At 36.2% G+C, this 17,170-nt stretch overlaps 1 protein-coding gene across 4 annotated transcripts in view; it reads right to left on the bottom strand.

Annotated features, from left to right (window-relative positions):
• The window catches only part of CTNNA3 (catenin alpha 3), a 458,724-nt gene that overhangs the window by 57,298 nt on the left and 384,256 nt on the right, over positions 1-17,170 (bottom strand). For all 4 annotated transcript variants that reach the window (XM_032191583.1, XM_032191582.1, XM_032191586.1 and 1 more), the window contains one exon: positions 5,264-5,356. In XM_032191583.1, the coding sequence (XP_032047474.1) occupies positions 5,264-5,356 (93 nt within the window). The remainder of the gene's footprint in view (positions 1-5,263; positions 5,357-17,170) is intronic.

Genomic DNA, 17,170 nt, shown 5'->3' on the forward strand with positions numbered 1-17,170 from the left:
GCACAGATCCAGAAAGACCAGATTCATATCCCTGCTTTGCCTAGCTGAGAGCTAAGCTTTTTATTTCACAAAGGGCTCAGAAGCTGGATGAAACCATCCCACCTAAATTTTTGCTCCCTAGCTACGGTCAGCTGGGCACCAGCTTCAAAGACATTTGTGGGAAGTAAACAAGATCTCTTCAACTCAAAAGACAGTGACGCATTTCCATCAGTTTTAAATAATTTCCAACTGTGACCTGTGATTGTTTTTTGTTATTATTTATAAATTTGTAAGTTATACACAACTTTGTAGATCTGTCATATGTCAATCTGTGCACATCAGTTGAGTATTTTATCACAAAGGCAGACATAAGATAAATGCCAAACATAGGCAAATTTCTTGAATATAGCATAGAGTTAGAAGAGATTCCATTAAAATTAATAAAACGTGCCCACTAACTTTTAAATCACATCCTACTTTTTCTGCTAAGTGATCATTCAAGTTTGGATAAAGACACTTAACAGCAAATGCAGGATATTAGCAATCTACAGCAAAGTGAATGCAAAGCATGTTCCCTACAGCTTAAATGTATGGGTGTGATACTGACAGCTGGGAGAAGCTTAATTTCTTTCTTTCAAGTTTCCTACCTGTTGTCACCAGTTGTCCTATTTCAACATGCCATAAAATCTGGACTACACTAGATATTGTCACTGATTCTCATGTCATTCTTTACACAATCTAGGGAAACAAGATCTAGATGTAATTGCCCTTGAGTAGTTGTGACACTCATTGAAAAACTTCACAGAATATTTACCAAGAACTCATGACAAGGCGGAGGGAACTATCAAATGAAATTCTGAAGAGACTGGCTCTGACTCTGGCATTATTCACTATTTTCAGTAATGGCGTGGATGAAAGAAGCAAAAGCACACATCATACATCTACGGTATAGGAGGCCTGGTTTACAATCCTAAGTGATTTTTACTCCTTGCTAATTCTTAATTATCACAGTTTCAATAAAGGGAAAAGATGAAGGCAGTTAGCACGTAAATTAAATGCTTTTGACAGATCATGACTCCTCACAGGGAATCTTTGGCCATGTATTAAGTGAAAAAATTACTATTAGCAGAACCCATTCAATATTACTGTAGCTACTGGTATTACATTTGATTTTTGTCATTGACATTTGTCTGTGCAGCACTGCTAAATATTAAACTTACTTATTATTTTAAACTTGCCTTTTTGTTAGCAAGATAGAAAACAGTTGCTGTTTATGTATGTCAGCATTTATATTAATATAGGAACTTAGATGCATAGTCATTGTTTATTGAGTAAGAGAATATATCATTCATGTCCCTTGGTCCCTTCTGACAGCTGCCTTGGCAGCAAGAGGGCAAAACACATTTTGGGGTGCATTAAACATAACACAGACAGCTGGTCAAAAGAGGGGATTCTCCTGCTATATTTAGTATTGGCGTGGCCTCACCTTGAATATTTTGTGCAGTTCTGGGCTCCACAGTGTACAAAGGATGATAAGGTCCTTGAAAGTGTCCAGAGGAGGTCAACAAAGCTGGTAAAAGGGCTGGAAGACATGTTCTAATGAGGAGAGGCTAAGGACACTTGGGTTGTCTAGCCTGGATAAAAGGAGGCTGAGAAGTGACCTCGTTGCTTTCTGCAGCTTCCCGAGGAGGGGAAGTGCAGAGGGAGGTGCTGGTCTCTGCTCCCTACACACAGATGGCAGGACACGCGGGAACAGCACAGAGCTGTGCTGGGGAGGTTGAGACTGGACATCAGGAAAAACTTCTTCACTGTGAGGGTGGTCAAACACTGGCACAGGCTTCCTAGAGGGGAAATTGATGCCCCATGCCTGTCAATGCCCAAGAGGCAGTTGAACAATGCTCTCATTAATGTGCTTTAACTTTTGGCTAGCCCTGAAGTGGCCAGGCAGTTTGACTAGGTATCTCTGAAGGTCCCTTCAAGATGAACTCTTCCATACCCTCTGTATAGACTGCAAATGCAAAAGATTTTATGCAAATACCAGCAGGTCTTCTTACTGTTTGTATCTGTTCTCTCAGAAAGTTTGGTTAAGACTGTCTTTTCAAGGCTCAATATGTTTTTAGATACGTATTAATGATCACTGTATTTAAGGCATAATACAAATAAAACAGTGCAATAAATTCAGTGTGGATTTTCTCATTCACTATATAACACTGAGTCAACTCTTCATCAACACTGAACTGCTGTGCACACATAATAAGAAGTAGATCTAACTCTCACACATTTTTATCTCTATTCATGAAACCATCTACTGAACTCTGAGAAAAAACGTGGGTGGGTGATTGCCTGAAAGCATTTTTGCTCATCGTCTGTAAGTGGACTGATTATGCACAAGATAAAATATTTCACCTATTCTTCAGTGTGAACATGTAACCTGTACAAATGTCTTTAAAATAAAGCTAATCTATTCAATTCATTAATACTGTAACTTCAAGCCCTCCAACTTTTCTTCCGACTTCAGAATGCACATTGTCTTCTAAGGCTGAAAATTAACTGGGCAAATACTTACTTGACCTTCTCTTCAACTCAACATCGTATGCTAAGCCACAAATTACCTCAATGGACTAACACTGACCACGATGGAATAAATTTCCTCAAGCAAAATTACTGAGCTTACAGAGTAATTACACAAATTAGACGCAACCACTAGAAGAAGAACATTTTTTGCATGTTGGATCTGGCTTTCAAATCAAAAAGACTTTTCCTAAAGAACTTCTTCATGGATATAGAATTGTGGTACAAATAATAATTAACATTGCTATCCAGTTTAATTACCGACTTCCCACCATGTGGGAAGGTGCCATAAACATCATCAATTTCATTTTCAAGATCTGGAATTATCTCAGGGAAAGACAATGAAGTAATGTTTCCAAGATTACCTATGTGCAGAGTCAAGAATATAAATACCAGATTACATCTCAGTCCTGTCATCTCCAGAGAGAGACGGGTTCTAGAAAAGTTAGAATTTAAAATGTAGTGATTGACCTATGTAAGAAAAACAGGATATCTGAGTTAAGATGTAGCCCTTGTTACATGTGGTATATGCGCATCACATTCAGTTTTACATGCTTTATACATCATGATTAAAAAAAAAAAAAAAGTGTCAAAAAAGTCTTTCAAAGACACCAGCTCCCTGTTGGAGCGGTGAGAGATCTGACATTGGAGAAGATTCAAACATGTCCCTTCTCTCTCCCCACCACAGTTACTGACAGTGCAGAATTACACTGTCTGTGTAGTACAAGGAAAAACATATCCTGGAGATCTCTCCACAATAGCCTATGCCTCTTATTTTTGACAGCCAGCACTCTACCTACAACAGTCCTCAGAATTCACTTCTTCCTTTTCATAGATGTCTAGAAGTATGGGTTACTTATGGCTTTCTTTTCAAAGAAAATTCCCTTTAAAGGAAGCCTTTGGGTTATCTGAGACATGGAAGACCGTGTGTCTTTTAAAGATCTTTTAGAGCATTAGTGGATCCTTTGTTATTATTGTAGGATAGCAAACACCTAAGCCTACCTTTTCTGTTTTCCCATTGCATTCATTATGGGATATTTATGAAACTATTCAGCACACCATCTGTACCTGTTCCAAACAAATCATCTCATAGGGACAACATTTTGAAGGAAAAGTTTGCCTTTCTTAACTGCAATTGAAATTTTACCCTGAAAGGTGAGAATAATCTTTCATACTTGTTACACTGCATGCCATATGCTTTAAGAATCAATTGATAGTTAATTAACATATAATTGATATGCACATCTTTAGAAAGGTAAATAAGTTTTCCCTTGTTTCACGGAGAAAACAGATTCAATACCCAGCTATGCTAAATACACTGCTTCTTAATACACCCCCTGTCAAGAAAAGCCTTTTTTGTCCAGACTTGTTAATGTAGCCTCAAGAAGTACAAAAGGTTACCATGGAATTACATTTGAAAATGGAATATAGCCCATAAAATCAATGGTTTTTTTAGAGAATACTGACTTAATTTTACTCATCGTATGTACACAGTTTGAAATTATAAACTGAGAGCAGTTTCTAAAAGATCAACCAGGCACCATTCTAATACCACAGTTTCCATTAATAACTTACCTATTTTTTCAGAATTCACTCTGATTTTAAAATAAGAAATGGAACACAAGAGAACAGCTTTTGTTTTGAAATTTTTGATTAGCGTTTAGGGTCTTAATAAAGAAAATATTTGTGTTTGTGCAAGTTTGCTGGAAAACAAATGTAAATAAAAATCCCATTTTATCGATACTGTTATTGAATTGAATAATTTGTTGTTTTCCAACTAGCTCTATTGCTTCTAAATTCTATTTTGGTAGACTAGACTAAATGTGAGAAATCTGCTGTTGCTCTAGGTATTCTACAAACAAGTCATAAAATTCACATTTCTGGCCCCAGGGATCTTTCAACTTAAAAGTTGCAAACAGTCTACAATTTTGCTGAAATATTTCTAAAATTGAAACATAGACAAGATTAACGTTTGCTATGTATGTCAATTTTGTACTAAGAAGCCTTTTGCTACTCGAAATATTCATAGGTTCTTACAAAATGTGTGAATGTACAGAATAACCAGTAATGTAGCGTACTCCTAAGGTTAAATGATTTTACGAACAGCAAAACATGATTCAGAACTTCCAGAAATATTTTATCTGATTGCCAAATGCTACAGTGAGTTTTGCATATTTCCTTATGGGTTCACTGATCAATTAATATAGAATTTTCTATAGAAATCTATAGAATAGATTCACAGGAGGACTCACAGAAGTACAAGTCTGTAACTCATGCACTGCAGTGGCTAGGACTGCAGACATCTTTTTCTGTGCATGTGCAGTTTCTCACATGTAGAGCTTATTTTTGGTTAATATGCTTTGCAGGCTACAGGTAAGACCCAGATACAAAAAGTCCTTATTAACCTAACCTCTATTAGAAGAAGACACGTTGATGAAACTATAACCTTTTAGAATTTAATCCAGAAGAGTAAGAATTTTCTCTTTAATTTACATTTTCACTGTGTATTTGTAAATTAATTACATAGTTGTTTTCTCTCTCAGGTAATACGTATCAGTTTTATGCACTCTACACATTTTCAGAAATCTATTAGGAGTTGAACATGATTTTCATGACTCACTGCATGACTTTAGGTGGTTTCATAGGAGTAATAATCTAACAGCATTATTCCCCTCATCAACTTGTTTTTTAAATACAGTGGTGTAATACATACCCTGTCAGTCTTCCCTTCCGTCTGAACACTTGTGCGACTACGTGCATCATGGTCTTCTTCAAGGTCAGATACATCTTCTAGCTCCTCGGGTGTCTGGGAAAAATGTTGAATAGGTTATTCTCACTTATGGTTAGGAAACTTGGTACTGATATCAAACATTTTAATGATAACGATTTTAAAGATAATGTTTGACAAAAAAAAACAAAAACACAAGTCTTGTAGAACTACACTGGCTACTAAATGCTAACCAATAAAATCACGTCAGACAGCTTTGAACTAGTTCATAATAGCCATGTTTAAATTAAAGCACTGACTTTTAAAGTTGGCATTTAGGGAAGTTTTTTGTTTGAATCTTCTGTTATTGCTGCTAGCAAATGTGCTTTAAAAAAAAACACATGACCAGAATGGATGCGCAGGTTTGTTCTACTGTCTCTTCTCTGTATAGAAACGCTAATACACTCACTATGATGTACTAATGTAACTGTGAGACACTCAAATCACAAGCAATTTTGGTCTCCTTGTTTGTACTGTACATACTGTACTGCTGACATTTTCTGGATACTTATTTCTTCAATAATACATGAGCAAATCAACTCAAAATGACAAGAAACATATTCTGTATGACTCAAGTCTTCAAATTTATTTCCTCCCTCCTACTTACCAACATATTCTTCTTGCAAGGGTTCTGAGTTTTACCATAAATAACTTAGTTAGTAAAGTGTGTTGAACGTGGCTTTATAAGGGACACTAAATAAAACATTCAAAGCAAGTTTAACCATACTAACGAAAAAGTACACAATGAAGCACACAAAGAATTCAGAATTACAAACTATTTAAAAATTAATATTACTTCTGCCAATGCAATAGGGTACCCAATAAGTTTTCATTTGTCTTAAGGGGATTCACATTTAAGAACCAAATTCACATTTAAAGCCCAGACTCAATAAATAACTAGTGACAGATCTGCTGTTGGATGATCTACTACCAGCTTGAACTCTAAAGTTCCAATCACAAGGAAATTGTGCCATTCTTCATTTCACATAAGCCTGAAGTCCCAAGAGAAACATGTAAAGATACTATCAAATAAGCCTACCAAAAGACACGTAGGGAAAAATAAAAAATAGAAAACTAATGGAAGTCATCATTACTTTTACCTAATTTTCAATCACGTCAAATGTATTTTTTTAAATCCAGAATCGCTATGTATTCTCACTTTCTATTTTTTACTGCAAGATTACATTTTTTACTGCAACAAACAACATTTGTTGACAGGCACTACACCATTCTGTGATTTTCTTTTAGATCCAAATCACTGTAATGCACCTGCATTAAACTGTGCAAATGCACCTGCATACATTCATACCATTTGGGAAAGTGTCTCTGTGGCCAGCAGGTGGAATATGCATTACTAGACTTCAACATCAGCCTTGAAACAAGGTTTAAGTAGCACTCCAGCACTTCAAAGCACAGAAGTATATTTCACCCACTGAACAAAATTACAGCAATTCCAGTAAGATAATACAGTAAAAAATAAATAACTCAAACCCAAGTTGACAGAAATATAATGCTGATCGTGAAAAGTATGCCTATGTATCCTCAAGAAAACAGGCAGTCAACTTTGGGGGCAAAAACGAACACAATACACCCACCTGGACACACATTACTTGTAAAGCAGAAAAGAAACATTTTATTTCCAGGCATGGATTATCACTGTCATAAAGTCTTTCATATTTAGTTTTGGAATTAGACCTAGTAAGAATTCCATGCTACAAAAAGCTGTTACCATGTTACAGTTACCTAATTCATCCAACACAGCACTTTCAAAAATGCAAGCTGTAGAACACAGATGTCCTTCCAGCTGCGCTGGGACAGGTTCCTCCGAAGTCCAGATTTGGCAGGTTTTTAACTATTGGTATGATAAACTTAACAACACATATCCATGCATTAAAGGACACAAGCTTCGAGAAGAAAGCTCCGATTTATCAAATCTTCAAACACAAACAATGAACCATACTCATTTTCAGACAAAAAGCATCAAAAATTTAACATAATAATAATGATAAAAATGGAAATACTCATTTTATCTCATTGATACCTGTATTATACAATTCAATGCAGGATTCTCAGTTCTTCATACTGCTTTCATGGTCCAGTATTTACTAAATGATACATGTATCCACTTACATAAACGTTCCACGTGAGAACTCATGGCTATCTGGGTATTCCGTATTGTGAAAGCTTAACATAATGCAACTCCTGGCTGGTCTTAAAGCCTCATTATGAATTCTACACTAAGAAAATGTTATTGTATGTTTGAACAGGTCTTTTATATTAAGGGTAGGTATAGACTACCAGTTCTAGTAACGTGAAAGAAGGTAATATCCCTAAACAGATTTTTTGTAAAGGAAGAGCAGCAGAGCTTGAGAACTGGGATAAGAAGCATAGAAGGAATTTCAAAGTACAATTAGTTGAAGGTTGAATATTTAGGGCTATGATGAATCTCTGACAGAAACAGGAGTCTCTGAGACTGCAAGTGACAGCTAGGGAAGACTGGATGTATGTCATCAGTGACAGGACAAATACAAGACATCAATGGCAAATTCACTATTAAGACATACAAAGTAAGGAATCTCCAGTAAATGTGAGGAAGAATGTTGATGTAAAAATTAAGTTCTGTGCAAGAATCCAGTCAGTAAGAAGCTATAAGCATGGCTGAGACACGGCAGTAGAAGGTTTCAAAACAGATCGTTTCAAACCAGGAAAATTAAGCAAAAAGGTTTCCGGTGGTTACAGGAACAAATTTCTTGACTAGTATATCCCCTAGGAATACTGGAAAAGGGGAGAAATCGATTTTAAGGTGAAGCCTGAGCAGTTTACAGATAAGGCTATGGAAGAGGTGTCTGACACAGCAGAGGGGCACGGGACACCTGCCCCAACCTCCTGACCCCCAGTTCTGACAAATTTTGGTCATTTGCAAAAAGCCTTTGTTGGCCCCCACAAAAGCACATTCAAGTATGTCCCTACATATTTAATACTATGATTACGTTATTCCTGCTGTAATGTTTCAGTTAGTAAATTTGTATTCCTTTCCACATTTCAGTGTTTTTAATAAATCTGTATTCTCACTGGTTTTGCTTCCGAGGACTCAGGCTGAGGACTCTACATTATATTTATAGCCAATTCTATAGCACTGATGATTTTTACACCTTGCTGATACACAACTTAAAGCAACAGTAGCAAGTCAATACCATCACACGTAGGTGATTTCCACCTATACATTACATGTTTTCATCTGTAAAACAAACCATTGCTCCTCTGGTGCGAAACCTTTACATTTGCTTTACTACTAGAGTTTTACAGAGAGTAATTAATGAAACTGAAGTCTGGCTTTTGGCTTTAGATCTCTGCCAGTCCTTTTAAACGATGCAGTTGTGCTCTTTGGCTTATTTGCTTTTCAATCCAAGTTTGTAGAACAACATGTATGACTACTTTTTAGAGAATTTTCTCCAACACAGATTTTTATATGCAGACCCTCCTCAAAAGTGATTGTCCAAATAACTTTAGCTAGATCATTCACTTTTAAAGGTCACATACACTCATGAAACATTAATCCTGCAAATAAAGAGCCTCAGATGCTAAAAAATAATGCAGATCCAAGTCTAAAATCTCAAGGTATACAGTGTAAATGAAGAGAGGCATCGTGATAGGAATGGAAGCACAGAAGCTATCTCCACTTACCTAACATTCAATTAAATATTGACCTTTAAACTGTCATTATATGCTCTCTTAATGTATCTTACTTGGTGTCAGTCTCTTCACACTCAGTCCTTACTTTTCCCAAATGAATATCAAACAGCAGTGCAGACTAACACCTCATCAGGACTGAGCTGATGAGTGATCTCTGTATTATATCAGTGCAAAAACAGATTTATTTGTGGTATGTAATACTACAGCAGCAAATAGAAATGCTTTGTATGCACTTCACTAGGGTCAGAATTTAGTTTACTATGTTCTTCACTAAGAGCAGAATAGGTTTAAAACAACTCTATGTTCTACTCTGAAAATGTAACTAATGCCCGTATTTGCAAATTTCAACACATCAAGAATTATGTTATTCAACGTAACAATATATGGCAAATGGCCCCTTCACAAATATTTAGCTAATGCTCAATATTTTGTTTCTTGTTCACAATACCAGTATTATCCCCCACTTAATTCTGCCAGATGACAGACTGACAATTTTGATACACTTGAGGAAGAAGAAACTGCAAGCGTTATGTATTTTTCCTGCTCAATTCATTAATAATCTCATAATTGTTGGTTTCTTATTTCAAATTCACTTAAAACACTTTTCAGATTTTTGATAAAATAATATTGTCTTGAAAACAATAAAAAGCACATTATTTTAGGGCAAATTAAAATCCTATGTTCTTAAACTGTCAATATTATGACATCTCACTACTACAATAAATACTAACTTTCGTATTTATTTTATAACATGATCGTATGTCTATTCTTGAAAGCTGTTCTTGGAACCTTTCTTAAAAATATCTACTGCATATTATTTGAGAAATTATGAATATAAAGCTAACACTATTAATTAAATTGGAGATCAAGACTTTGTCTTTGATAGCAGTGTTTCTAACAACTGCTGTCAGTACATTTGTCATCAAGTAGGAGTAAAAATATTATCCTGCTATAACCTGTACACATTACAGGTACTTAATCTTCAAATGCAGGTGATAAACAGTTCCTGTTACTAAAAGAGAAAATTGTGCACTTTTTATCGATCTACACTGTAATTTCACGTTAAGATTAGTGGTGAGAACAGAAACTTCAGCAAAGAACCAACACTTTTGTAATTTGTAAGTGGTAAGAATAAATAATGACCTTCAAAACAGAAAGATGAAAACTACTTTCAATACAAGAAAGATCATATTGCATGGTAAGAAGTTGAGGTTTAAAAAATAATAAATACAGTGAACTCTTCAAGTAAGGGACACAAGTTACCTTATTACTACTGGATGCCTTGAGTTCGTCTGTTCATTTAACAATTAGCCAATTTACAATATTCCACTCCAAGAAGTCAGGACAAAAAGGTCAGATTTATCACCATTAGAAACTGATGGAAATATCAGTAACCTGACACCAGGTGACAATTCCTGGGTTTTTAGTTCTCACTGAGAATACCTTAGGATAATGGTCTTCTCAAGAACTGGCCTGAGAGACAGGAAGAATGTGAACACAGGGTTTTTCACTTTCAACTGTAAGATTTTTTCCCTAATATATCTAACCCATAGATTTCAGTTAAGTGAATTATGCTAAATGATGATACTAAAAAAATAATAATTCATTTGGATAGGTAAGAGTATCCTTTAATAAAAGATTTCTGATGAAATTTTGTATTCCTCAAACTGGAGTAGATGAAATGATTATCTAGGACCTGAAGATTTGCTCAAGTCTCCTGAGTCTCAAGCGACCTTCTCTACTATCAGACCTGCAAGTAAAATGTTCCATTTTAAACAAAGGTGCAGAGTGAACCTGTCAATCAAAACTTTGTGCATAACTAGAACGATTCAGACTCTAATACAAAGCCCAATTCTGAATGCATCGCTACTGCTCACTGTCATCCTTCACATGCATTCCCACCTGTAACTATCAAAATGCAAACTTTTCAGTTTTAGCAGATGTTCATCCCAATGTCCCAGAGAAGGATAAAATAAAAGCGCCCTTGCTGTGAATCTTGTATCTATTAGTTTCATTCTTGATTTTAATTATTAAGAGGTTTCTGATTCCCGTAACATGCATCCACCCACGTTTAGTCACTCAGTAACCAATAACTGTTCAACCGAGTGATCTGTGTCAGCTGAGGTGGAACTAAACAACCCATTAAGTACATCATTGTGCAAACCTGCTTTCATGTCACAAATCAGTAATTCGACTCCAATTTAAGAGGCTGATAGTCCATTTCTAAATAGGTTCTCCAAGTAAAACTGAATTAAAAAACAAAATTAAAGAGCACCCCTCAAGAAACATTAACTATTTCAAGCCTTGTTGTTCCTGTACTTTCATTTATTAGATGATTTGGTTGCTATTTTTAGAGGTGCTAATGAGAACCATACAACAACAGCATTTTAGTTACGTGCACTGCCATTACTAACGCATTTAGTAGTGCATACAAAATACTCAGTGATATCATTTTCTAAATTGGGAAGGTTTCATAACAAACTTTTATGAAAGAAGGCAGCAAGGAACCTTCCCCTTCAACACATCAATTGAGAAACTTATTCATATATTTCCCCTTTGCATATTTTTCATAATTTGAAAATAATAGGTAACATGCAGACATCTTTGACAGCTTCTTCTGGCCAGTGAAAATGGAATGGGAGATATTCACTGTATCTGTCATTTACAAACACAGATAGGTATAGATAAAAATAGATGAGCAACTGTGAAGAAAGACACAAGGTCCTATGATAATTGAATAAAATCTCTCTCACTTATGAACTGTTTTTCCTAATGTCTAAGCTGAACCTTCCCCCATGTAATCAAAGATTATTCATTTTCTTCCTATGCATTATGAGCATATAAAAACAGATTTTAGCTCTTCTTGTGCAAAAATATTTTACATTTTGGGAAATGGCTATCATATCTTTCCCTTCTTTCTTCTTCTTTTGCTGTCTTTACTAGGCTGATGAAGACTAACCCATTCAGTATTTTCGTCATAGATCAGATTTTCTAATACTTGGATTGTTCTAGCTTCAGTCTTCTAACTTGTGTTCCTCAAGCCTCTTACTCAGAACCCCACCCTAGCATGGCTGATTTTTAAGAACTCTCTCACCTTTTAACCAAGAAGTCAGCCAGGGCAATGGTTCTGCACCTCTGCACCTCCAAACAAACAGCATAAATAAGTCAAAAATCTGTCAGTCCAGAAAGGGAGCAAGCATAACTTCATGACTAGAACAGTTACCTGAGTGGAGAGGAACTATGAATTCTAGTACCTGGTCAGAAATATGAGCACATTTTAGAGCCTGAACTGCAATTCTCTGTTTCCCTAAAGAGACTCAAGTTAATGATGTGTAGTCATCTCTTTAACCCATAGTACCAGAGCTTCACGAGGACAGGTAAGGAATGATCTCATCCCTAAGACTCGAGCATAGTATCTTCCAAAATGAGGTCCACACTGAGTCACTATATCTATACTACTTTCAATATCTACTACTTGCTATGAGTTTTCTGGAATGGAAAATATCAAATGAAAATGATGTGTTTTATTGATGAAATAAAGACAGCCTAAAATTTAATCTGGATGTCATTCTACCAGTTGAGAAACGTAAGAAAATTTTAGAGGTCTAAAAGAGTCCAAGAATTATAAAGCTAATATTTTCCACAAATGAATGGGGCAGTTTCATAGACAAGAAATAAACAACAGCAGTAAAAATAAAAAACAGCAGCAAAAATATCAGATGGGATGATGATCTCATCTAGAAAACAGCAAGTCCTTCATTCAGATCCCTTGTGCAAATAAAAAGAACCTAAGGTGAATCATCTGCTTTCTGCTCGGCAAATTTCCTATAAATAATAACCAGATCAAGCAGTCAAGCATGAGATGATGGAAGTTGGAAGACATGAGGTTTAGGACCATATTATTGTAAGGAAATAGGAAAGAAAAAAGGGTAGCTCAACTTGTAAGCAGACACAGTCTTTCATTTCTTCTCCACTGGAGATTGGCTCCATTTCAGAAATCAGTTATTAGTCCATCGTCCAGAGGTTCCAACCCCAACAAAGGCAATCAACAGCTTCCTTTCCTCATAACTAAAGTGCTTGGTATACTTACTGAACAGTAAGAGAGCCTGAACAACTAATAGTTTAGCTACACTGAAGGAACAGTGCTCTGAAGATGCAATTTCAACACAATCCATTCACTAGATGATGCACAGTACTCCCTTGTTGCAACACACTTCACTTCAGTATCAATATGCTTTGTTGGTACTGAATATTATGGAGCATCCCTTTTTTTTATTATTATTTTTATTTTTTTTATTTTTTTATTTTAAGAATAGGGTTTTAAGTCCCAGGAGTTTCCAGATAATTAGGTAGTATCTGGTTTGTCAATCTCTACAGATTTTTTTCAGGTACCAATACTTAAAAATACAGTCTTCCATTTACCAAGCTGAGTGGAGGATTTGTTTGAAATTCTCCAAAGAATTTCCTTCCATGGTTTCTGTCAGTCTCCCTGTTATTACCATGCCTCCTTACTTGGTATGCCTACTTGCCTTCAACCACTCTGCATTCTAGCTCTGTGAGCATGCTTGCAAGAAAATAATCCAGTGTGATTCAAGTTGGAAAGCAAAGTTAAAAAAAAGAGAGAGAGAGAAAAAAAAAAAAAAAAAGGTATAATGGTATGATTAGCAGCAAAAACAGAAATATACCTGTGGACTACAAAGGAATTATAAAAAAAGCAAAGCAAAGAACTATTAGAGGTAAAACAAATAAATACATTCTACCCAAACCTTTTTCACTCTCACACTGGTATACCAGCAAGGACATGCTGACAATAGAACTGTTACACTGTTACCCCAATGTCAGAGCATAGAATACCAAGCTACAGCCCTGCTGCTCTCTTCTTATTCTAGCAAAACTGAGTTGACAATCTAGAACACAAATAATTTCTATTTATTTTGAAATGCCTTTTAGTTGACTACTGAAAACATTTATAATGTACTTCATCACTTTTCTGCTTCATGCTAGAGACAGCCCATCCTACCAATGAAATGATTCCAGTGAAAATAATGGCATTGAGGAATTTGAACCAGGCCAAGGGCTGCACTGACATTTATGATCAGTAAACGGAATCCATGGCCAGATCTATACTGAGTAATGAAGATCTCTGAGCCAGAACTGGCATTAGCATTGACAAGGCTGATTTCAAAGTCAGAACCACAGCCTAAGCTATTAACCCTACTGAGAGACTACAATCTCCATTTCCAGGCTTGCATTTCTCACAGTCCAGTGAAATGTGTGGAGAGATGCAGATTTTAATAAAATAGATGTGATTTGTAATACTTTTGCTTTCTCCCAGTTCTCAGCTCCAGAAATGCAGTCCTTCACATTTAACAGGATGATATTCATTCCATTTCTCTGGGAATCTAATTTACATTAGATAGCACCTAGTGGCAAGGAAGGAATACACATTGCTTTTCCCTGTTGTAAGAAATAACCCACAGCAAAGATTTTAATGTTCCAGAAAATAGACTGCATTGTGCTTAAGCTTCCAATCAGGCACAAAACTAGAGCTACTTAATCCATTCTGGAAAGTTCTATTTTCCTGAAAGAGTGGGATAATTTTTTGAACAATAAATACATAAACATATGCAACACACTTGCAATAGAATTTAATCCCTAAACAGGGAAAAACTACAATTTGTAGTAGTATGCAACTCCGAACTGCTCATGCCATCCATTCCTGTACAAAGCATATTGGCGTCACTATCTGAACCAGTAAGTTCAGCACGGAGAGACTCGATGGTAAGCCATGCAGCAATTTGCTGCTGAAAAGTTCTTAATTCACAGCCTTGCCTAAGGCTGTAGAGTTTGGGCAGAAGACAATGCAGATTTGCCAGGATGGATAATTGCACATTTCAATTGTAATGGATACAGTATGCAGCTGACTGTTTCAGCACTGGTCCCTGTATCCACATTTCTGAAATCATTCACTGTGTTTTCTACATATATCCATAAAGCCATTTTTTAAACAAACAAACAAAAAAAACAAACAGCATGTCTTTGCCATTAGCTGAAGTTTTAAAAAATGGAAACCAAAGGCAGATATGAGAAAATAGTATTTTAACTGAAAAAAGAATAAAAAAGAGAAGATTGGTCATACAGTCATGTGCTGAGAGCAACCAGTCAGGACTACCACAACAAATGATGGCAGAAGTACACTAGTCTGGTAGTTGCATGCAAAGTAGCAAATAACTTGCTTTTCTAAGTAAGATTTAGCACACCATATTGTTCTGTTTGCCTCATCAATTCTATATTCCTGTTGTCATAATGACAAATTAAAGAGTCAGCTATATCTAGATTAAGCTAATTAAGTTTACTTATACAAGACAACGTCATTTATGAAAGGCTTAAGTGATAGCAAGTTCATCTCAACACCTGTCAACCTGAAGTATTTTTTAATCTGAAAAAAAGCTAGGTTTACCCACAGATTTGTTTCACATAAGTCTATTAAGTAACTAGTTCAGCCAGTTTCAGTTATGTTATTCTTTGTGATTTTATGCAAGCAGCTCATTACATTAAATTGTTTTTCGTCACCTAGTATAAATACAGGCTCTTCAGAGTCCAAAAACATATAAAAGAAACTATTTACCCTTTCAGAGTACCAGAAACTCTCATCAGTAAAAAAGCAAGAGAGACCAAAACATAAGAGAAGGAGGCAGTTCTTCAGTCTTCACTTTGGTTAAAACATTTGTTTTGAACCAACTTATTTTACTGTAATACTTTCCAGAAGTTTAAATCCCAAACCAAACATAATTCTGTTAAGGTGCTCTCCAAACACAAAGCAAGTTCCTGTCTGTTTTCTTAAATAAAGACCACCTAGAAATCTAATTAAAAGATAGAAAACAACAGACAAACAGTAGATGCACAATGGCAAAAAACCACAGAGACTAACCAGTATGATGAGCACTGGTTTTAACACAACAGGGATGTAGCCACTGCCACAGAGCACAAGAGACTTGAGAAAGTCTCTGTTTAAGTAGGAAAACCTGGAGGAGGAACACTTTGTAGCTTTGGGGATGTTTATAGGTAATATTAAGCAAGTACAAAGGCAGTTCTGTTAAACATTGTAAAATGGTTATTATACCTGAACCAAATGGATAAATTATCCAGCAATAAGGTGTGTATTTCCTACACAATTGCTACTGAAACCTGCAAGAGGGGTTGACTTAGCTAGGACAGCTAAACCTCAAGACAGAGTGCTGCAGAAGCAGTTGTGCTGAAAATGGCTGGTCCATCAAGGCTGACTGGAATGCCCAAGACTAAGCACAGACAAATGTAACCAAAAGCCTGGAGAATTTTCAGCAGAGTGGAAAAGCTGGATGATGTGTTGGGCTCACCCAGGAGAGGAATTCCAAACAGCACTTTTGGAAAGCATACAATCTGTGAGGCAAGAAAGATGCAACACGAACACATAGTGAAGGCAAAACAAAGGATGCTTCAACTCCAACATCTCTGGAGTGTCGGTGAGTAAAAGAACGGTAAAGGATTCCATCACAGGGCATGAGTCAAAAAACGAGAGCAAGCAAAGGAAAGGAGAAGAAGAATAGACAAAAAACTCCTGAAATTAATGAAGACAGGAGGAGGAAGAAAGAGTATTATTAACAAACAGTGCCAAGGATGGGTATGTGACAGGAATAAAACAAATGCATACTTTGGAGATGAGTCACTCTGAGATTCTGTTAAGATTGGATATTCCAATTTGGATCAATTCCAAAAATTTTAGTAAAAAGCCCAAGAACTGGTTTAGGAGCTGAGGAAGGAGATGCTTCTTTCTGACCTCTCAGCAGGAACAAACAGTAATGAAACACTAAAACCAAGCAGCAAAAAAGGACCAATACTACATTCATTCAGCCTTGACCCGAGCTGCATCAACAAGGAAAAAGACAACAGATCAAGGGGTGTGATCATGCCACTCCACTCAGCACGTGCAAGGCCACACTTGGGAGTGTTTTCTCTAATTCTGCACACACACCCCAGCCCAAGAAAGACATTAAAAACCTTGGAGAGCAAAGGACCACCAGATAGTGAGAGGACTGGAGAACTCTCAGGCTGAAAGAATTGCACTAGTTCAGCTTAGAGGCGGCTCAGTGATCTAATCACAGTCCTTCACTGCCTAAATGG

Source organism: Aythya fuligula, chromosome 7 (genome assembly GCF_009819795.1).
Source record: "Aythya fuligula isolate bAytFul2 chromosome 7, bAytFul2.pri, whole genome shotgun sequence".
Taxonomy (NCBI): Eukaryota; Metazoa; Chordata; class Aves; order Anseriformes; family Anatidae; genus Aythya; species Aythya fuligula.